This window comes from Hakea prostrata, chromosome 9 (genome assembly GCF_041222555.1).
Source record: "Hakea prostrata isolate BN-2017 chromosome 9, UWA_Hpros_2, whole genome shotgun sequence".
NCBI classification, from domain to species: Eukaryota; Viridiplantae; Streptophyta; class Magnoliopsida; order Proteales; family Proteaceae; genus Hakea; species Hakea prostrata.
The window spans coordinates 8,794,241-8,817,964 of NC_142608.1; the positions used below are offsets into that span (position 1 = coordinate 8,794,241).

Consider the following 23,724-nt stretch of genomic DNA (forward strand, 5'->3'; position numbering starts at 1 on the left):
GCATCCAAATCAAGATCTTTAAGGATAGAAGTTGACCAAGGAATGTTAATTTCAGAAGTTCTTGTCCTAGCTGCTGAAGTCACCAAAAAATCTGCCATGACTTCCACTTTTGGTTCAGCGGACACAAAAAAAATGTCTAGTTGATGAGTCATTAACAAAAGTTTAAAAGCCCTCCTCCCAAACACATTACCAATGCCGCAAATATTCCAAAAGAAAAGCTTCATAGCAATAGTTACATAGCAGCACTATCCTCTCTCAATGAGAGGCTCTTATTCACTGTAGATACTTTCGCTAAAGTTGCATCTACCTTCTTGAATTCCTTTGCCATAGAACCCTTTTTACTCATTACTACATTCTCCACTGCGTGAGCCTTCTTCAGACGATCAGGCTTCCAACTAGGAGAACCTTCAGCCCGCACTGATATAGACGAAGACAAAGGTGGAAGAACTACTTTCAATTGCAAAGTTCCATCATTGGCCGAGCTCTCCAGCCTGGCCGAATTCTGATGGGCCCCACAACAGTCCAAATCATCCTCCCTAGTTCCTTCATTGGCCGAACTTCTAATAATATTTGCAACTTCAGGTCCCACCAATGAACACCCCAAAGAAGGGTTTCCAATTTGCTTAGAACTCTTATCTGCAACAAGCACTTTTTGAAATTCAAATGGACTGACCGAACCACTTTCGAGCTTATCTATAGGTCCCACTAGTGAACTCCCCAAAGGAAGTTTACCAATTGAATTAAAACACTTTGCCACATCTAAGGAGTTTTGAATTTCAAAACTAGAGTCCACGGCCAAAGAAGCTGCTTCAAAATTATTCAAATTCTGTTGGTCCCCGCATGACCCCTCTTGAAGCTCCAAACTAGAGTTCACGTCCAATGCAACTTCTTCCAATCTAATCGAATTTTGTTGTGTAGAAGAGTCTTCCACTATAACCGAATTCAGCAGGACCCCACAGGGCCTCTCATGAAGCTTTTCAAACCGTTCAATAGAGCCAATATCCTTAGTGGCCGAATTAGGTGGAAGTTGGTTAGTCGTGGGATCAGCAGAGGTAACCACGTTCTTTGAAAGATTACCAACCAACATCGAACTCTTGCCTTTATCTAAAATTTTGTGAAGTTGAAAATGATCACTTTCTAGAGAGAGAAAGATCAAGAGAAGAGTTCTCGCTAGACGCGATCACCACATCAAAGGGAACCAACCTTGTGGAATTGAAATTTGAAATTGAATTTGCCGCACCCTCATTGGATGAAATAGAGTCCTCCAAATCCGCCTCCTCTAGAGCTACACGAATCTAATGTTGGAGTGAGCTTGGAGTCTGCACTCTCACACCGTCAGTAGGAATCCCATCCACAATTGGATTATCTGCTGGGAGTTTTTCTGGAGGAACGATAGAGGGCTGAACCTGCAAACTATCCACAGAATCGTTTGAAGCAAACCTACAATGAAGACCCAAGTGGCCTTCTCAATTACACCATAAGCACCGCTGAATACCATCCTCAAAAATTACCTTCTGAAGAAAACTAAAAACTCAAAGAGTTCTTGGTTCAAGGCGCTCAATTTGAACCTCATTCACTCAAACAACATCGACCTCCAATTCAACCAAAAATCAAGCATAATGACCAATAGAGCCATGACGAGTTTGTCTATCAAGAGAAACAGGTCTCCCGACCGATTTTGCTATAGAAAGAAGCACTTTCTCATGCCAATACTCAAGAGGTAAATTAGGGAAACGAACCCAGACCAACTTACCCGCTGGTTAAGGAGAGTGGATATTAAAGTCCGGCCTCCATCGCTGAAAACGGATGTATTGCTTTCCAACATTCCAAAAATCTCTGCGCCACACCTCAGTCATATCTGCCTCACTATGAAACTGAAAGATGATAAACCCTTTCCCAAATGAATGTAAGATCACCCCTTGAGACAATTTCCCCCTAGCTAGCTCTCACAATTCATCCATGGTTGTTATGCGAAAATTAGCTCGCCCAATCAACAAAAAACGGAACTGATTTCGTTGCAGCTTGTATTCCTGTTGCGGGATTACAATCCTGCAAAACTTACTCGCCTGTATAAGAGAAGGGAGGGAATCGATCTCAGGCAACAATGAACTCCCCACTACTCCCGCATAAGATTTGTCCCCATTGGCAGGCACCTCAGGAGGCTTCAAACGCAAGAAGACCGATTCCCTAGGCACTTCCTAATTTCCTAGAGCTTCCATCTCCTCCATCTCACATCTTCAAAAATCCAGATTATTGAGAACCTTCTTCGGAGTTCTGATGGGATCCGGTGCATTAAAAAATGGGTTTTCGGGATCATAATCCACGATCCCATTATAGACATTCAATATTATCTAAATAATGTCCCATGGCTCGGTTAGACTAGGGTCCATGGATCACAACTGCAACCACGCTAGACTCGGCCCAGCTCAGTGCATGCGCATGATCCATATTTAACTCTCTACCAATATACCAAAATCAAAATAAGTTGTTGAATATGTTAATGTATTAGTGTTGTAACACAATTAAAATTAATATAACTAGAAAAAAATAGAAAGTATTATCCTAATATAATAAATAGGAGTTAAGGAAATCAAATAAATCTAATCCAATATGTGGTGGACCCCACATAATGTGGTTACCACTGAAGTGGTAAACCATGCATATATTAACAAGTGTAATAGGTTATACTTGAATAAATTTGTGTATGTTAATGGTTTATGTATAATTGTATATACTTTGATTATGTTTTTGAATACATATTTGTATTTGATGATATGCATGAATGTAGTTTTCTTATGTATCCGTTTAAATGGCTGACTGTAGAGCTGGTAGTGGCACTGGTGCTTCTGACATTGCTTGGCAACATGATGAGGCCCTAACAGCTAACAAAACGAAATCTAGTGCAAGTATTGCATAAAGGTGTTAAATTAACAAGATTGAAACAACACATGGCACGAGATACGAGGATGTGGACAAATGTCCTAAAGTACCATAAGAAGTGCAACAAGCAACTGCCACTAGCTTAAAAGGTGGGAGACTGAAGAGAGCAAAGAAGGAAAGGCATCAGAGGGAGTTTGAGGAGGCTGTAAGGTAAAGGCCATTTGTGGATGTGGATGGGGAATCAGATGAAGGCTAACCGTGCTACAAGTAAATAGCCATTGAATTTTGAGAATGTGAAGCAATATGAATGGGCTAGAGGAGCAAGTGCACCTAGCTCAACTACTCCATCTACATTTCAGGAGGAGGTGATGGGAGGAGAAAGACTAGACATGGGGAGGATCTACAATACCAGAAAGTGCCATCCTCAGATCTTCTACTTCAACAAGACCCCACCATCTTCAGGCAACAAGACTACTACCAATCAACCATCCCTCAAGCAAGTTCATGTTCCGCAACAACATTGTACCTAATGTAGCCCAAAGTCCTCATTGCCGAGGATGATTGATGTAGCTTCTAGGGCAGGTCTAAGGATGAAAGGACCCACACCGACATCTTGGTCAAGATTTCCTTTTCTTTCTTATTTTGCACCATATCTCGACTCGAGGTAGCCATGAAGCTGAGATCTCGGCCGAGTTCTCTTGAGAGTTCGAACCATGCTTAACTATTGTAGATGGGAGAAATCAATAATAGAAGATAGAGGAAAGAATGATTTGACCAATCAAATCATAGGCAGACGAACGGATTACAGTTGATTTTCAGTAATTTAATTTAAACGTTGAGAATGCCAAGTATCAAAACCCACAACAACAAAGTACCTACTTTGGTCCATCAATCCATCCTCGACCTCAATACTCCCTGCATAGGATTGGTAGTAGTACACTCATACAAGCTTATAGAGCATACCTAAGATCATATTAGTGTGAAGAGATTTCTGAACAGAGGCTACATTCCATCAAGTTGATCCATTCCCAGCAAAAACCCTTGGACCAACCACCCCTTGTTTAGCCAAATAGTTAGCCACATCATGTGTCTCAATGATATTACAAATGTAAATGGAATTGCAGCTTGCACAAGCAACATTCATGAAATTAACATAGATTCTCAACGTCATCTCCATCAACACCTCATTAGGATTTTGTAGGGGGTAAAGTAATTTCTTCTTTTTTAAGTTCTACTAAAGCTAAAATGTTTTAAGTAGCCAACTGCCATTTAACCATCTGTCTAGGCTTGTGGGATTGGGTCCTTTGTTTTCAGTCTCCTACAACAACATGAATACCAAAAGAATAAAAAGCTTGATGAAAGTTACCACTTACTCTTAATTGCACAACTAGAGAAAAAAAAATCTTTTGTTTTTTACCTGAATGTAATGATGAACAACTATCTCATAATGCTCCTTTAGACTAGCAAAATAGACCAGCTCATCCACTCTACCATAGCTGCAGTTAAGAGAAGATGAGTCATAAATAAATTGCACCAATCGGCAAAAAAAATTCAGGGAGGAAAAAATAAATTGCACGAATCAGTAAAAAAAAATCAGAGAGGAAAATTAATCAACATATACATACAAAATGAGTCTTCACTTTGATGACTTGTGCTGTTTCATAAATACGAAAACTTGGCAATACTACCTCAAGCAAAGGTAAGGTTTGCAGCAAGGCTGCATGGCCCATGAGAAATGAGATGGTGCACACTGGCATCAAAGGGGAGGGCAAGGTGGTCATTTTGATGCTCCCTGTGAGAGGGGATTGGGGCCCTGCCAAGGCAGTGCTCTTTTTCCTAATGAGAAGAGAACTTCTGAATAATTTAATTCTCTGAATACCTTACTACAAGGCACTGGAAAATATTTATCAGCAATAATGGATACTATGAACAGAACTTGACAATGTCATGATTCATGAATAAGATGTAAGTATCAGTATTGGGTTGGTATCGAAAGTGCTGATTATAAGAGAACAAAGAGATGCAAAATAAAATACAGATGCATTCGGAAATCATCAAGAAATGCATCGATATACTTATGGTAAATATTGTTAATGTAAAGGATGTCCAGGTTCATTGTATTTGCACGTCAAAAGATGGATATTATCTGATGTAGTCTCAATTGAATGAGGGCCAGTTATCCAAGATCTTAGACAAATATGCCGTCAAGAAAGGCCAGGCCTTCTAGAGAATCTCGGCCAGATTTGTTTAGATTTCTGTTTGGGTCAAAACATGGATTGAAGGTAGGTTTGGGACCTAAAACAAGTTCCCTAAACCTGCAGAATTGTTGATGGAAGGTGCTGGGTATTGTATCGTGCATGTCAAAAAACAGATATTATCTTATGTAGTCTCAATTGAATGAGGGTCAGTTATCCAAGATCATAGATGAATATGCCATTAAGAATGGCTAGGGTTTCTAGAGAATCTTGGCCAGAGTTGTTTAGATTTCTGTTTGTGTCAAAACAGGGATTGAGGGTAGGTTTGGGACCTAAAATAAGTTCCCTAAACATGCAGAATTGTTGATGGATGGCTGCTGGGTTAAGCCCCTCCATATCTTGGACTTGGGGTTAGGGCTTTAGAGATCTAATACTTGGGATTACGATGTGGACGGGGGAAGGGCTGGAATTGGGTTTGAGTGGGGTTGGGAAACAGAATAGAAAAGAAATGGATGGAAGGGTGAATAGGGATCACTGGCTTGCCAAATACTTGGAAGAAAAGCCCTGTGGTGAGTAGAGAACTGTAGGTCGGCTGAATCCACACCCATAGAGGAATCTCAGCTTGACTTCACTTAGAGACCCTTTCACTCAAGCACCTGGAACTACCATATACCCCTGTGGGAGCATGCTCTTGTCTCAGAACAAACTCATAAACTGAAACAGCTAACCCTTTATTAATCAAATCTGTTAATCTATTACATGTGATGCATAGCTATTTATAGCCTTCAAGCTGTAGTTTCTAATTCCTAGTTGTATTCTAATACTAGACTGAATTTAACGAACTTTAATAATATGTATTAGCCTTAAGAGGGACATTAAATAACCTAAATCAGAACAACAACAACAACAACAACAATAAGCCTTTTCCCAACTAAATGGGGTCGGCACGGTTCTGCCCTCCAACGGCGTCGGCCGCTGTCGGCCTGCATACATACCTTCCACCCTTCCCAAGGTTTCTTAGGTCACCCCAGCTCTTCAGTTCCTTCAATATGGATTATCACTTCTCCGGAGCTTTTAGGTCCCGGCGTGGTCGTGCCCCCACGCTCTGCTTCACTTGGGGCACTCCCGCCACTCTATTGTCGTTTCTTCTTCCATCCTGTTTGCCCCTCCATCTTAGCTCCTCATTTCTGCCCCGGTTTCTTGTTTTTACGCCCCTCGCCCGTCTCGCGGTCGGCCGGTCCTTTTTCCTTTGCTTTGGTCGCGTCCTGCCCGGTGCCCTCTCCCTTCTCCCCCTTTTTTCTTGGCCTCTCTCTTCCCTCTTTCTGTGCCTGGTCCACTCCTGGTCTTTCGCGTCCCACTTCTCTCGCCCGATCTGCTGTTCCGTTCTGTCTCTGTTTGCTTTTGTTCGCTCTCTCCTGTTCTTTTGGTTTTCCCCTTGGGTCTCCTCCCATTCCGCGCCGGGGCCCTCTAGAGGGACATTAAATAACCTAAATCAGAAGAGGGGCATTAAATAACCTACATCAGCCCTGATAAGGACTATCTAAATAATGTCTCTCACAGTCTCACTCTAACTGGGGCTGGACCAGAAAAAGGAAGAAAAAAAAAGAACACCTAGTATATTGAATTTCCGTACTCAACTCATATACCCATGTTTTAGGTCCCATTAAGTTGAATGATTAAATAGGAAACTGGAAACCCATCCATTGGAGGCCCAATACCCATAGGGTGCAACCTTAGGCCGATTTCTAAGAAAAATAACCTAATTCGGGACTGGGTCTGCATCATTATCTTTTGTAAATCACTCGTCTTCTAATCACATCTATAAACAAGGAGGGGCCCTATCATGTTTGACATGCCAATAAGTTCTTCTCAACTTGGTATCAGAGCCCAAACACTTTTGGGTATTCTTCTCCCCCCAACTAAGAAGAGATCAGCCCCAGACATCTGAGGCTTCAACCTTCCAGGCTGACCTTGGTGGCTTGGTCAACTAGAAATGTGCCACCTCCACTGATCAACTAACTGCCTACTGCCACTCATTGCCAGGGCTTCCAGCTCTCTTCTCTCATTTGGTGGAGCACATTGTCTAACACATTCCCATGCTGACCTTGCTGTGAATTGTTTCAGAAGCTTTTTAAGACCACTACATTGGTTTCCACCTGGGGCAGCCTCTCCCCTTCTGTCAAGACTCAAGATCCTCCAGACATTTGCAGGTATTGGGATCGTCCTCTATAAATCTGCAACCTACCATTTGTGAAAAACCTATCCACCTTCACCGTAGGAATTGAATCCACATCTGACTGACTCCTATCCCCTAACCTTTTGATCATGATGCCACTTGGGTGCCAATTATCCAGCCATACATGAGTTATTTTCCCATTTCCAGTGATGTGCTAAATAAGGGGTTCAGCTTTTTCCCTATCCTTTAGCACCTTCCACCAGACCCAAGAGAAACTACGGGGTGCCTCAACTGTCTATAGTGTCTAGCTTTAGATACCTACAGTAAACCCAGTGGGACCATATGCTGTCCTTGGAAGCTATCCACCAAATCCGTTTCAAGATTCCTACAACATTCATCTCTTTTATGCGTCTAAACCCTAGGCCCCCTCATTTTGTGCATCTTTCTGTGTAAGGAGGGACCACCCAAAGAAAGTGAGAAAAGATGGCTTCCAATTTGGCAATCACGTTCCCAGGCAACCCAACAATTCCCATCCAGTAAATGTAGCATTCTTGCAGAACTGACCTTAGTAGCTCTAACCTTCCCGCATAAGACAAAACTTTGGCTTTCAATGCTCCTAGCTTCCTTCATACATTGTCAGCAATAGATATGCAATCTCCAAATGAAAGCTTCCCTAAAAAGAGAGGACCAGAGGTACACCCAATATGTAGATTGATCCTTCCAGGCTCCTTTTCACTATCGTGCAGCCAATGTCTGAAATGTTGCCCCCTGTTGGGGTTTCAGTGGTTAGCAAAACCACAGTAACCCAACATGGAAAAATTTTGCCGACATTCGGAGGGTGTTTCAATCAAATTTCTGATTGGAGGGCTAACTCTTACCATATGCGTTTCCATCATATCTAGTGATTCCAATTACAAGAGTCCATCAATCTTCTCTTAACATATGCATTTCCGTCATATCTTGTGATTCCAAATGCAAGAGTCAATTAATCTTCTCTTACCATATACATTTCCATCATATCATGTGATTCCAATTACAAAACTGAATCAATCTTCCCATATGCATTTCAATCATATATTTGGATTCAATTACAAAAGTCAATCAACCTTATCTTATGCATTTCAATCACATCTTTGGCTTCCAATTATCTTGCCAAGTATGCTCCCATCCACGATCGATTGGCTCCCATAATTGGAAACCAAAGATGGAAAACACTGAAAAATCAAACTGAAATTCTTGAAAATCGATTATGAAGGGCAAGAAATCATAAAATTTATTGCAATAATTTGAAAAATTGGCAATATATTGCCCATTTTTTGCAATCATTTCACAACCTAGCAACACTCGGCAATATTTCGTCAAAAATTTTTACCATGCGTGCAGCACCCTAGGACCGCCATCTTGCATTGTCAAATATGGATCGAGACCTACCTTAGAATTTACGTAGGGTGTCTAGGCCCTTGTTCACCATTGTACGAAGTCCTAGGCCTCTTCACTAAGGGTTCCCAAACCCCCTTAACCACCTCCATTCATGGCCCAAGCCACTTCCATCTTCACAAAAGTCTCCTTAGGCCCTCTATCAACCTTCATCCACCTTTCGCAAGACCTCCAACCCCCCTTCTGTACTTTCTACCAAGGAACTTTATTTCAGCGAAATTTGCTGGTTTCGTCCCCTGGCGAAACAATACCAGGGGGCGAAATGACATTTACACTTTTATCGCCGAGATATCGGCGAGAAATACCGATTTATCACAGATAACTCGGCGAATTTCAGCTATATAAGGGGGTTCGCTGGGATTTTTTGGGGAATTATCATTTGAATTATCTGATTTTCTCTCTCCTAACCCAAACCATCCAGAGCTTCTCTCTCCTAGTTCTAGGTGTTTTTGCCATATTTTCGTCCGATCTTCGACATAAAACCGCAGTACTCACTTCATTCTTGACGGGTATAGGCGTATAGCATTATTTGCGACAATCAAGCGAGATTTCACACTGATCTGGGTGTTTTTCATCTCAGAGATAAATTGTTCTTCACTAAATTGTTTTTTTTTTTAAATGCATGCCATAATGTTGTTGGATGGGTATGAAATTAATATATGTTGAATATAGTAGGCTGATCTACAAACTCACGGAGTCGGAATTTTTTTTCGCTAAAGTAATTTATTTATTTATTTTCGGGTGTCAAAAATTGTATTTTTATACATTTTAAATGCTTGCTTTTTGCATGATATATGTGTTGTATCGTGATTGAAAAAATATATGTGGATCTCTATGGGTCGATCTACAGACTCACGGAGTTGGAATATTTTTCGACCCAATAAATAATTATTTGATTTTTTGAAATTTATTAAAATATGAATATAAAATATAAATAATTATGAAAAAAGAGAAAAAATTAGGAATAAATAAGGAAAATGATTTTGAAAATTATAGAATACCTATATAATTATTTTCAAGTGCTTCTCGTATGGTTTCATTGTCGGTTTTGATATGGTAGCCTTTTCTTTTGTCGAAAAAAATTTAAATATTGTTTAAAATATTATATTGGTATTGTTTAATCGTTTATGAAATCATCTTTGTTGCAATAGTTATCATGTCTAGCGGTGGGAGAGGAGCAGGTTCACAGGGCCAAGGACAGGACAGACATTGGGAGCCGAGCCTGCAGGGAGGGGGAGGGCTGATCCTGCATGGCAGTATTGTGTTGCAATTGATGGCAACAAAAGTAAAACAAGATGCAACTTCTGTAGTAAGGAGTTGAACTCAGGTGGCATAAGTAGGTTTAAGGCTCACATCACTGGTAGTTCAAAGGATGTGGCCACCGCACCTGAGGTGAATATGGATATCGTGAAGGCAGTTAGAGAAATGGAGAAAGACAAGGGGAAGAAGAAACAAGAGAGGAGAAGGGTAAATAATGCATTAGATGAAGCGGTGCAAGCACCATCATCTTACAGAGTTGATTCAGATTCTGATCAGGAGGTTGAACCTGTTGATTTGAGAGAGCAGGAGGAGAGGGACGTTAGACGGTCGATGGCTGAGAGTAGGGCGATGCAGTACCAAGAGGAGGAGAGGGCCAGAACTAGATTTACAAGAGCTGGTACCTCTAGGCCTGTAGGGGCTGGAGCATCTAGATCTAGGGACAGGGGTGGTATACGTGGTATGTTCAGCCGATCACAAAGTCAGAGGGTCCCTTCTATGGCTGATGTACGGGGATCACGTCCACGTGACTATCCACAAAGGTCGGATCCTATCCTAGAGCAGGATCCTGATATTTTCAGAAATAAGGGGGCCAAGCAGCCCAAGATCACAGGTGCATGGAAAGGGATTGTGAAGAAAGTGAAGAAGGCAGTGTCAAAGTGGATGACTATAGTTCGGTTCTAGCACATACAGCACAAGGTCCTTATTATAGTAATATGGTTGACACTATTGCAAATGCAGGTCCTGGATATCGTGGTCCTACCCCTAACGATGTGTTGACCACTTTCCTAGCTGAGGAGAAGGAGGAGCTGCAGCAGTACATCAGTAGTAGTTTGAGAATATTTTGGGAGACATGGATGCACCATTATGTGTGATGGATGGACCGGTCCGACAAGAAAGTCTATCATCAACTTTATGGTGTATTGTGATCGGAAGACTGTGTTTCTAAAATCTGTGGATGCTACTGGGCATACAAAAGACCACAGGTATATTATTGGACTTTTGCAGGATGTGATTGATGAAGTTGGGAAGGAGAATGTGGTGAAGATTGTCACCGACAATGGCGCCAACTTCAAGAAAGCCGGTGAGGTATTGATGAATACAGCTGGATATAACCTATATTGGACACCCTGCGCAGCTCATTGTATCGACCTCATGTTAAAGGACATCGGCAAGATCAATATTATCCAGAGCACAGTGGAGAGGGCCAGGTAGGTAACAAATTTCATCTACAATCATACTGTTACTCTGCATATGATGAGGCAAGCATGCGGTGGTGAGCTAGTGCGACCCGGTCCTATGAGATTCGCCACGAATTTCGTCGCCCTCAGCAGTATTCAGGAATGGAAGGCGAGCTTGAGATCCATGTTTTCATCAGAGGAGTGGTTCTCATGGGTTGGATCAAAGTAAGTATTTTTTTTTATCTCTAGTCTCTACTATTTGATTTAACAAGTTGTTAACTTCTTATACATTTATACTATGAAATATGAATATCTAGTATGTAGTATTTATTACTAATTTAATGTGTTTGTGATAATTCAGTACTAGTAGTGGGCGCACCACATAGACGACAATCTCATCTGATGAATTTTGAAGGAATGTGAGAATTGTACTGGAGACCTTAGATCCTATAATAAAGGTCTTATGTATGGTTGACTCCTCCCTCGGGGGCCCACCATGCCGCACATATATGCAGCTTTAGAGCGAATGAAAGCAACAATCCAAAGAGCTAACCCCAGAGGTTTCGTTGCGTACTTGAACATTGTTGCTGCTAGATGGACCGCTCATCTAATGCATCCGATGCATAAGGCAGGTAAGTAATTAGTGTGGGTTACTACATATTATTAATAATTTATAACTTGTAGTAAATATTAATTCTTTGACTGTGAGTTTGTGAATTGTGCAGCCTATTATCTCAATCCAAAATATCAGTACATTGGAAATTTGGGATTGCGGTCAGACCTGCTCGGTGCCGTTATGGAGGTTATTGCGAAGTTAGAGCCAAACCCAACGGTCCAATCAAATTGCCATATGGAAGTTAGAACTTAAAAACTTAGAACTTAGTACTTGCTTTTTATTTGTGAAAGAATTTAGCTAATCATCAATACAAATTATTGAAGATAAAATACTTTAGGGATGCACTGGGGACCTTTGGTTCAGTTGCTGCTGTTCAAAATCGACAAAATTATGTCCAAGTTAGATGCATGATTACATTTTACATATAAAGTATATAATTATATAAGTAGGATTTTTGTTAAGCATTAAAGTATTAACTTAATTTATTTGTGATAATGCAACTGAGTGGTTCTATATGGGGGCGATGCAGAGAACCTTCGGAAAGTGGCAGTGAGGATCCTCTCCCAGACTTGCTCTGCCTCTGGGTGTGAGAGGAATTGGAGTACATTTGAGATGATTCACTCCCAGAGAAGGAATAGGTTGGGAAGTCAACGCCTGAATGACCTCGTGTTTTATCACTACAACATGAGGCTGAAGTTAGAGAATACCCATATAAACGCTAACACTGGGACAGACAGGGACATCCAGCTCGATGATATCTTCGAGCTCACTGCAGATGACCAACATCCACTCACGGATTGGTTGTTGGACAGGGGCGAGCCAGTGTTAGACCAGCCTGGAGGTAGGCCAAACCCAATCATTGCTCAAGCTGCGGGAGTTGATGTAGATGAGTACATGGCATCTCGAGAGGGGCAGGTACATCAAGCGGCTGCCGCCACAGTGTATGAGGATTGGATGGTGCAACCTGGCACGCAGGAGGATGATCCAGATGACACCCTTGCTCCCAGTCTCAGTCATACTCGGAGGGATGATGATGACAACGAAGGTGGTGACGACGGTCTTGGTGGTGGTGGTGGTGGAGGAGGAGTACAGGAGCGATATCATGTTCCATTATCAGAGGCACATAACCCCCCCAGAGATACACTAGAGAGACTCAGTACACACATGCCACCCAGGATGACGATCATGATGGTGAGCTTTATCGTGGTCATCCTACGAGCTACAATCGGCCAGGGAGGGGGGGAGGCTCATGGGGGGAGCAGCAAGACATGCATGGGTATGGGTCGTATAGCTTTGGTTATAGTGACGATACTCGATCGTATAGCTCATACGGCCATTTCAATCTGATGGACAGATTGTCAGGAGTGATGGGGTCCATGACCTTGGAGGAGTCTATAGGCTCCACACCTGCTTATGGCTATGGTGTCCCTTCTTCTTATGGACACGATGATATGTCTTCTAGGAGTTCGCACTACCATGGATATAATGATGGATCTTCCACGAGCTTGGGTTCGCAGGAAGGCAGCACATATGGTGGTTGGGGTAATGATGTTTGGGGTTATCAACATCAGGGTGTCCCGCTTATGCCTCCATTTGGCTCACTTAGAATTGTTATGTTGGAGGCAACATATCGATATCATTTCGATGGTACGATGTCAATTGAAGAGCTCCGTTCACGTTACCCCCCCGAGGGGAGTAGTTTTACAGTCATGGATGATGAAAATTACAGAGGCCTGGTTTCTTTGTATGTCAACAACCATCAGCATGACATGTCTTGGAGTGACTTCAAGAAAATAATGGAGCGTAAGTTTAATGTTGTAGCCTTTGGGCCTTGTACCCAACTATCAACGGAGACAGAGCTGGAGGACGTGGATCCACCAAAGCATAATACTTGGTATTGAGTAGTTGTATTTGTATACTTCTATTTGTTACTAGTATAATAATTTTTTTTAATGATGTTGATCACTCTATTATCATTGTGCATATTTATGTTACTTTAATTGTTTAAAATAATGTTGTAAAATTACAGTTTTACAGGTATATACAGTCGAGTATATGCCGATCAAGAACACCAATTTGGGTCAGTTTTTAGGCAAAACCAGCCATTTTATTGTTTTTATTGGCATCAAATTAAGCTACCCACCAAATTTCAGCTCATTTTGACCAAAAAAACCCACCAAAACTAGGGGGCGAAATCAGCCGAACTGGGTGGCGAAATATCGCCGAGATCTCGGCGATATTTCTCCATTTCGCCCGGTTCGCCGCCCAACGAACCGAACAAAAATTTGTTCCTTGCTTTCTACCATGGTAAACGATATTGTCGAAATTCGACCAAAATTTTCCATATTTTGGTTTGTTCGGTGAGTGGTGAAATAAAGGGCGAAAACGATATATGCTCAAAGTTGCCGGAAAATCACCGATTTTTGGCGATTTTTGGCGATTTTCAGGCGAATGGGCACAATAATAAGGGGACACCGCCGATACTTCACCGAACCTGAGCTTCGCCGTTGAGAAATTCATGGTCGCTGTTGCCTTATCCTTTTCTTCTCCTTTTCTGTCTTCGTCTTCTATCTCTCTGATGCACAGGTCTCCTCCATGCAGCAACGGAGGCAGAGGAGAATCTGGCTGCCATTTTCATTATAGAAACCCTTAAAATTTAACTTGAAACACAACTTAGGCTTGGGAAAAGCTCCTAGATAGAGGACCTCAAAAAATTGTCTCTAACAATAAGTTCTTCTGGTTTGTATATATGGAAAAAAGCAAATTTACCAGAAAAGAAACAAAAAAATCAATCGCCAGTGAGATAGAAGACGAAAGACAGAACGAGAGATAGAAGATAAACGCCATTCGTTTCTTCGAAGTTGAGCTGCTGAGCATGGTTATTCAAAGAAGAAAAAGATAAAGCTTTGTTTCCAATGAGCATGGTTATTCAAAGATAAAGACAAATGCAAAGACGTTAGGTTGATAGATAAAGTGGGTTTTGGGTAAAGGTGGCATAGCGGGACTTTTTGAAATTTTTTCACTCTAATTTTGTCTGAAATATCGGCAAAATTGCCGTTTCAATGGTTTCTCTAGAGGGCCAAACGGCGAATTTCGCCAATATTCCACACCTTGCTTTCTACAGGACCCTTCAAGCTACTAACAACATCACCCACACCTTCCTAAGCCCCTACTAACAATGCTTGGATCTCAGAGGCCCCTACCTCCCTTGTGCTGGTCTCTCTAGCCTTTGGCTGCCCTACACAAGACATCCTAGGACATCAACCTCCATCAACCAGCTTCCTAGGCTCCCTTCCATGGTTGTCCTAGGTGCACCTAGGCTACCTAGGCACCTGGGTCCATTTTTGGGTTAAGGCGACTTGGTGTCGCCTTGCTTGGTGTCGCCTAGGTTCTCGTGCCCTCTACTACGTTGCCTCACATATTGCCTTGACAACCATGCTCCCTTCTATAATTTCTCACTTCATCCATTCATCACCGGCTTCTTCATGTGCTATATTTCTACCAGTAAGTTGCTTCTTATTTCCCATATTTACTATTACATATCTATATAGCAAATAGTAGTGAAACCTCCAAATGAAATAGAGGATAGTGTGGAGGGTGGTCTTAATTTCCATTATTATAAACCATTCTCTCTAGCCAGGACTTATATAGCTCAAAGAGACTAAGCTAAAATATGCCTTCGGGCAGTATGCTCTTTCCATATACTTGCTCACTTCATCACTAGCTTCTTCTGCAAGCATATTATTTGGTACAGTATGGAGAACAGTGTAGATCTATTATGCTGCCCTCCACACCCACCCACCCCCAAACTCCTGCAGCCCTTATACTACAAATAATTTTCTCTGGACATAAAACGGGCCATTACTACAAAAAGAACCAGTTAAGTGATTATTGTGGCCGTCCTTGCCATACTAGATAGATTTGTTTGAAGTTGCATGGTCATCATAACATAGGGTGTAGTGGTAAACAGGGATTTCATCTTGTCCTCAAGCTCACCTATCTAAAGCTACTGACAACATTGCCTCTGCCACAACCTGTCCAATGTCTGATGCATTTCCAAGTATCAGTCGAAACGGACCGAAATTTCGCTGAAATCTCAGATTCTTTTGAAATCAAGACGAGATACATGGGTTAAAAAAGGTAACCAAGACTTATGAGTTAGACAAGCCAACCCAAGTGGGCCAAAACCAGTTTTGAAGTGAGAAAATTTCAGTCTCAACCCAAAACTCACAAGTATCACTGGGTATGACTTATGAACTTCTCGTGTTTGAGGTCTCAATTCTCCATAACTCAAACCAAATGCTTGGTTTTATAATTTAAAAAAATGTGATTCTTTCTAATGTGAAGCTTCTATTGCACAAGCTTCTTGGCTTTAGTGTCAACATTGTTTAATTTATTTCTTTACATCATTCAATCAAAGTACATTTAAGTTCCTTGTTTTTGTCATTGAATGTTTCTAACTTGGTAACCTAGTATTCTAAATCCCAGCAAACAATGGTAAACATGGGTCAAGAATCATATTAACCATATTCAATGATTTTATAAAGAAAATAGCTCATCCATTGACCCCAAAAAAAGAGAGGCTGTAAACTGAAAATCAAGTTAAAAAACCATGACTTAGATGTCAAAGCCCCATATCAAGATGGCGGGTCTGGGAGTTCCCCTGTCTATACCAAGTTTCCCAAGATCCCAGTTTCCAACTGGTCAAAAACCAGCCTTGAAACCGAGATTCTGAACCATGGGCTTAATGACTTGACTTGCTATTGCATCCTTGTCCTTAAGAACATTAGCAATCAGGACCAGGCATACTTATCAAGCCATCAAAATGCATCCAAGCTCTTCAATTGCATTGGGTGCATAGACAAGTTGATGCCTTGCTTTCTGGACCCTCTCCAGCACTCGGGTGCCTTATTGTTCCGATAACTATTGGCCCAGTTTACAAATGGGTAAAATAAGCAAGTCAAAATAGGCATCTACTTGAGGTGGCACTTTCCCTTGTTTTACTAGGCATCTCCCTCCTCGATTTTGGGATGCTGCGGATCTTACTGCAGCTTATCTGATTAACCAAATGCCTTCCTGAGTCTTAGACCAGCACTACCCCCTTGAGGTTCTTTTAGGGATGGCAGCCTTTACACTACCACCTATGGTTTTTGGCTGCATTGCCTTTGCCCGAAGCCACCATGTCCATGGTAAGTTGGATCCTCGTGGGATACAATGCATTTTCTTGGGTTATTCTTCTACACAGATGGGGTATAAGTGTTATCATCCTGATTCTCATTGTTTCTTTGTCTCTACGGATGTTGTGTTCTAGGACAAGTTCATTTCTTTTCCCTTACACCTCTTTAGGGGGAGAGTCTTAGTGAAGAGGTTTTGGTCTAGATTCCTCCTTTAGATACTCCTGGTATTCCTATAGATGATCCTCCTCTGGAAGATGGAGTAATTGAACAGGAACAACTGGTGGATGATGTGCAGGAGGAGCAAAGACCTCTAAAGACATATCAAAGAAAGCAGTGACCACCTCCTTCTGTACCAAGCCAGTTGGAAGCTTCAACTCCAAGTCTTGAAGTACAAGTTTCTCCAAATGAGCCTATCTCTTAAGGTAAGCCCATCTCTAACCCCTCTTTTGAACCAACTTTGTCCCTACCAATTGTATTGAGAAAGTAGCCATGGACTTACACCAAACACCCTATTTCCAATTATGTTTCATACTAGTCCCTATCCCCAGAGTTTCAAAGTTTCATTTCCTTTTTGTACTCAACTTCTGTTCCTAACGCTTGGTAGGAAGCATATCTCACTCAAACTAGAAGCAAGCGATGGATGAGGAAATGCGAACTTTAGAGGAAAACAAAACGTGAGAATTGGTGACTTTGCCTGCAAGAAAGTAGACTAATGGCTCCAAATGGATGTTCGTGATCAAGCACAAAGCAGATGGGATTGTTGAGAGGTGCAGAGCAAGATTGGTGGCCAAAGGCTTCACTCATACTTATGGGATTGACTACCTGGAGACATTTGCCCCTATTGCCAAGATGAACAAAGTTGGGTTGTTCTTTCAAGTGCATTGAATAAGGGGTGGAGCCTACAATAGTCACATGTCAGGAATGCTTTTCTATATGGATAACTCCAAAAGGAGGTGCATGTGGATATGCCACCTAGGTATTCCATTGCCGAGACACAAGGAAAAGTAAGCAAGCTGAAGAGGGCATTATACAGGCTGAAGTAATCTCCGAAAGCATGGTTTGGAAGGTTTCATAAGGCTACGATCTTTAACGGCTACAATCAAAGCAATGCAAACCACACCTCGTCCATCAAAGATGAATCCCACACTACTGTACTTCGAGTATATGTAGGTGATATTGTGATCACAGGTAGCAATAAGAATGAGCTTACAGCACTAAAGACCTTTTTAGGCACAAAATTTGAGATCAAAGATACAAGAAACCTCAGATATTTCCTAGGGCTAGAATTGGCATGTTCTACCAATGGTGTGTGTCTCTCTCTCTCAAAGGAAGTATACATCGGATCTTCTCGAGGAAACTGGGATGCCATGATATAAGCTTGCAAAGACTCCTATTGAGCCTAACCTACACTTAAGGCAAAAGGAGAACTGCTTGACAAGACGAGGTATCAAAAGTTGGTGGGAAAGTTGATCTATTTGTCTCATACCAGGCGATACATCACATTTGTCACCAGTCTTGTAAGCCAGTATATGCATGATCCATACTCCTCACACTTGGATGTGGTGAATCATATCTTTAGGTACTCGAAGGCCACGATTTTGATTTTAACTCATAGACAAAGATTGAGGCATATACATAGATGCAAACTGGGCAGGATGTCCAAATGATAGGAAGTCTACCTCCGGATATAGCTGGTTATGTGGGAGGTAACCTGGTGACTTGGAAATGTACGAAACAGCTTGTGGATGCGAGATACAGTCCCAACACCGAGTTTAGAGCTATTACTTAAAGCATTTGAGACTACTATGGCTGAAAGGGCTGCTTCAAGACATTCGGTCAAATTCAAAGGTTTCGATATAGATGTACTCAGATAGTAAGTCAACAACAAGGTCGTCAAGGTGGCACGACAACCAAAGCAATTTGGGCTCCACCAAGGTGATTAGGCGACAAAGCGGCACCTAGGCGGCAATAAGGCGACCAAAGCGGTTGAGTTAAAATTTCTCAATAAAACTACTTTCTATAATAAGTTACAAAAACATTCCATAGTCACGTTCATCCAAAAAATAAAGTATTCAAGAATCATAATTATGAAAAATTTTTCAAAAAAAAAGAACACAAACATAAGTTCATCATAACAATGACTATATACTAACAAGGCGAACACAATAAATTAATAGATCTCATTATTCCGATTTCCAAGTCATTGTCCATTAAATGATTCATTGATTCTCGATGTTGAGTATGGCTCATACTTTAGATTCTATTGCCGACGGGCATGGGGTCCGGGGAGGCTGCCTCGGTAGGGGTGTGGGAGCAACGCCCCCAGAGCTAGTAGAGGTCCTATGTCACTTTGGGCCTTGGAATTCCTTTGCAATTTGGGACTTGATTCCGAAATGACTAAGCTATTAAATTTATATATGGTTTTGTAGAATAAATTTTGATTTTAAAAAAATAATATTATGTACAAAATGTCAAAAAAAAAGTTGCTTTAGCGTCTAGGCGGCAATAAGGCACACAAGATGACAAAGCAATAGCGCTTAGGCGAAAAAGCAGGAAAAAAAAACAGCGCATCAATTAAGTAGTTCAAAACAAAGCGATTGAAAAACCGCTTTACCGCCTAGACAGACGCTTTGACAACACTAGTCAGGAACCAGCATAGCTCAAAACGCAGTACATCATGACAGGACCAAGCATGTGGAAAATGACAAACATTTCATCAAAGAGAAGATTGAGGCTGAGTTGATCTGTATCACTTTGTTACTTCAGATAAGCAGCAGGCTGATGTGCAACTTCTCACAAGATCTTTCTTTCAGATGCCCCCAAAAACCTTCTTGCATAAATAACCAACGCTCAACATGTACAGACAATGTTAAATCATAGTCTGGACGGCTACTTACATTCCCCAATCTGTCTAGTCCATCATGTATCTGCACATCCCATCCAAAGACATTTGAATCCGGTCTGATCCCATGATAAAACCTACTATCAATACAAAGAAGGGGGTGGGGGGGAACTATCCTACTGATATGCATCATACATTAAATAAATCAGATACTTTGTATACAGAAACACTGCTGCTCCACATGGAATGAACATTGCTATAAAACTGAAAAAAATTACAAATTCAAATTATCTCACAGGATAATTTAAACAATCAAATTTAATCTACAACATGCAATCAAGAACACACTAAAAGAACTATGATTGTTTTGGGTATTAAAAGAATGAAAAAAAATGCACAGTTAACAAATCTAAGTGAAAATGGTAAGGCTACATATAGTGTTATCAGGAACCATAGAAGTTCACCTCTCTAATAATCTCATTGTTGTTGCATCATCAAGTACATCCTTGCAGTCACTCAGGAAAGCACGGAACTCCATAATCACAGACTGGTACTCTAGATTCTGATTCCGTGAAGCTGTGTCGTCTTCCAAAAGCAGTCGATTGATCTAGAAAGTCAGAACATGTAGTTTAGAAAGAATTTCAGAAGTGACAGAGCAACCTTGTTTACTAAATGATGATCCTATAGAAATCAGTGCTAAAGAAGGGAAGAATTGAAGACTTCACATGCATTACTTGCAATCCCTGATTCACTGTTACATTCAGCCAAATTACTTCTTTTATTTAATTAAGAGTAAACCTGAAAAGAAAATGATTTCAGTTTTTGGACAGAGGAAGATGGATTGAGAAACTAACTTTCCTCAAATCCCAGTGTTACTCTACTTATTTGAGACCAATCCTTGGTGCTGGTGTGAGATATTGACTGTGGAATTTGGCAATGGAGTAATGAACCATGTATTGTTAATATCAGAGAAGAGATAAGAGGGTGGATAAATTTCAGAAGACTCCTTCTGTATCTAATGTAAATATCAGAAAAATCAGAAGACTACTCATGGAAGCCTATGAAACATCTGATTTAAGAAATGGTGTTATGGACCAGTGATAGAATAAGAATGTGGAGTTGAGAGCACATGCAAGACTCTCCTCAATAATAAAGAGAGTTGCCAAGAGCACATCTACGTTTTCTACACACAACAAACCAACCACTTTACTTCCACCCCCCCCCCCCCCCCCAAAAAAAAAAAAAAAAAAAAGAAAAAAGAGTAGAGAAAGATTGTATACATATGCACGCACACACACAAGAGGGAGGGGGGAGGGAGGAGGTGCTTAAATGCTTCATATCAAATACAGAATCTAACCCCTATCAAGATGATACATAAGCTGCACATGTCTAAGTGAATAATATGTGAAACTGCATACCACTACTGTTCCCTCTGTCAATATGTCACCAAGCTTATCTATTTTTCATCCATAGATTGCAAGCATTATCAAAACCCAAGCTTTAGCTCCTTCAAGAAGCATTCACCACGGGATGCAAAATGATTAGAGCACCCTTGACTATATAAACAATTTCTAAGGTTCATGAATAGTTTGATTCATTACCATTTCAAAGCAATAAGTATGGTAAATAGTGTCCAATTGTTTACGCTTAAAAGCATCATGAATAGATAAATAAACAGAACCTTGTCCAAGTACAGCTCAGTGGCCCAAGTAGAAATCATTGTTATCTGGCATTTATCATCCTTTGCAAGATTATCAAGCTTCCTCAGTAAGAAAGTTCTCAAAGCATCCTGCAGGAAAAGAAAACAGAGTTGAAATCAAGATTTATCATTATATTATACAAAGCCAGAGATATTGTAACTACCCAAACAAAACTTAAATCAAGATGACCTTGGCTCAAGCTGCTTCATGTAAGCGATCTTTGTGTAATCTGAATAAATTTTCATATATAGTGAAGTATGGTGCAAAGCCTAGTAGTTATAATCATGGATTATGATCTCGCGAGATATTTTGTTTTTTAAGAAGGTGAAACGAGATAAAGGGCAAGATTCCCACATCTTGCTTGAGATCTTGTTAGATCTCGCCAGATCTCTCCCCATATCTCGTCATATCTCACTGGAACTCTCAATTTTTGCCCAATTTTTTGCAGATTTCAGAAGAATTTTCACTTACAACTACTCTTAGCACATCTACAATGCCAAAGGAAGATCAATCATTCTATTCTAGTCTAATGAACTTATGAGTTAACGACTTATATAGAACTTCTAATGGTTATATAATTTTATTATTCTATTATCGAGAGTCAAGATTATGTTGCTCATAAGGATGGAATTTTGATGACATTTATGATTTTTTATGTATTTGAAACACTTACTTTTCATTTATATTCTTTAAAGGTTATATATTACATGTTGTATAACCTAGCATTCCCCAATCTTACAGCATTTCGGTTTCACAATTAGGGTAGACTTATAAGTCATACTTAGAGTTGTTTTCTCACAAATCCAAGGCCACCAATGTGTTCAATAGGCCTAAATTAGGCTAGCTACCAAGTTTGAGCCCAAATTGGACCATAAAACTCACCAAGATGGGCCATCAAGTTGGCCCCAGAAAAAGACGAAATCTCGACCGAGATCTCGCTGATGACCGAGATCAGCGAGATCTCGGACCATGGTTGTAATGTGAGCTCTAGAGAACTTTTGTTATACTTGCAATTCTGGATAGTTCTAAAGTCAACTAGTAATCTTATTATAATAATAATTAGAAAGCTATGCTCTAGATAAACAAGTAATTATGTTCCCCAACTCTCTTTCTTCATCATGTTAACAAAGCGGGACGGCCGTTCTTGGGATTCTAGCCGCTAGTCTAGAACCTAGCCCCCACCAGACCTCTTTCCTCTTTGTTTTACTTTTTAGACTATCACCTTCTCCTCTCTCCACCACACCCACAATTCCTCTTCCTGTTTTACTCTAGTAACAACTTCCTTGGATCCCCAAGAGTATGAATTTGAGATCAGTTTTTGCAAGGCATTGAGAGAGTATTACTAGACATGCTCCAAGACTGAGATCCCGATTACGATGGCCTGCAAGTTGATATTTCAGCATTATCTCCGTTAATGTCTCGATAATATCTCAAGATCTCAGTATATCTTGAGATATACTAAAACTTTATGCTTTGCACTCAAATCTGGCTTTGAGTTCAACCCAAAAAATAGAACTCAAGGAGATCTAGATCCAACTCACTTTGAACCAAAAAGTTGGCCTCTGGAGATTGAGCTCGAAACTAAGGTACAATCACAAAGCCTACTATGGCTGGAGCCCCCTTGGAGACGTGGCTTTCTAATCATTTCCTTGTTATTTCTTTCTAATCAACTCCAAGCTGTGCATGGTTTTTCCACCGCCTTATTTGCCACCGTTTTATTGACAAGTTGCTTTTCAGCCGCTTTGTCGCCTTGTGAGCCTTATTGCCACCTAGATGCCGCAGTCGGTTTTTGACATTTTGTACATAATAATATCTTTTCCTTTTTTTTTTTCTTAATTATTTTGGGCAAGGCACTTATTTGGCATCACAGTATCATAAAGGTAAGTAAAAATGTAAGATTACTACTTTCATTTTCATACTTGTAATTTGATATAGTTCATAGTCATATGTTATGATGTTTGATGAGATGAATTTATGTTTGTGTTCTTTTTTGGATAATCTTTCATACTTATGATTCTTGAATACCTGATGAATGTAATTCTTGAATATTTGTTTAGCTTATAATAGAAATTTATCAATTTAAAAGTGGTTGTATTGAAACAATTTGACCCGACCACTTTGGCCGCCGCTTTGTCACCTAACCATAGCCCCCAACCGCTTTGGTCGCCTTGGCAACCATGATGTTGTGCAATATTGCCCATGTTAACCTTCTTTTCAACTCTTATGAGAAGATCTAGAAGGCTGCAAAGGAAACTTAGTCCGA

General features: G+C 40.7%; 1 protein-coding gene across 1 annotated transcript in view; it reads right to left on the reverse strand.

Annotated features, from left to right (window-relative positions):
* The window catches only part of LOC149004509 (vacuolar sorting protein 18-like), a 112,433-nt gene that overhangs the window by 31,291 nt on the left and 57,418 nt on the right, over positions 1-23,724 (reverse strand). Inside the window, exons 13-15 of the mRNA XM_089168422.1 lie at positions 21,443-21,550; positions 20,226-20,368; positions 4,298-4,376 (exon numbers count right to left, since the gene is read on the reverse strand). Of these exons, the coding sequence (XP_089024548.1) occupies positions 4,298-4,376; positions 20,226-20,368; positions 21,443-21,550 (330 nt within the window). The remainder of the gene's footprint in view (positions 1-4,297; positions 4,377-20,225; positions 20,369-21,442; positions 21,551-23,724) is intronic.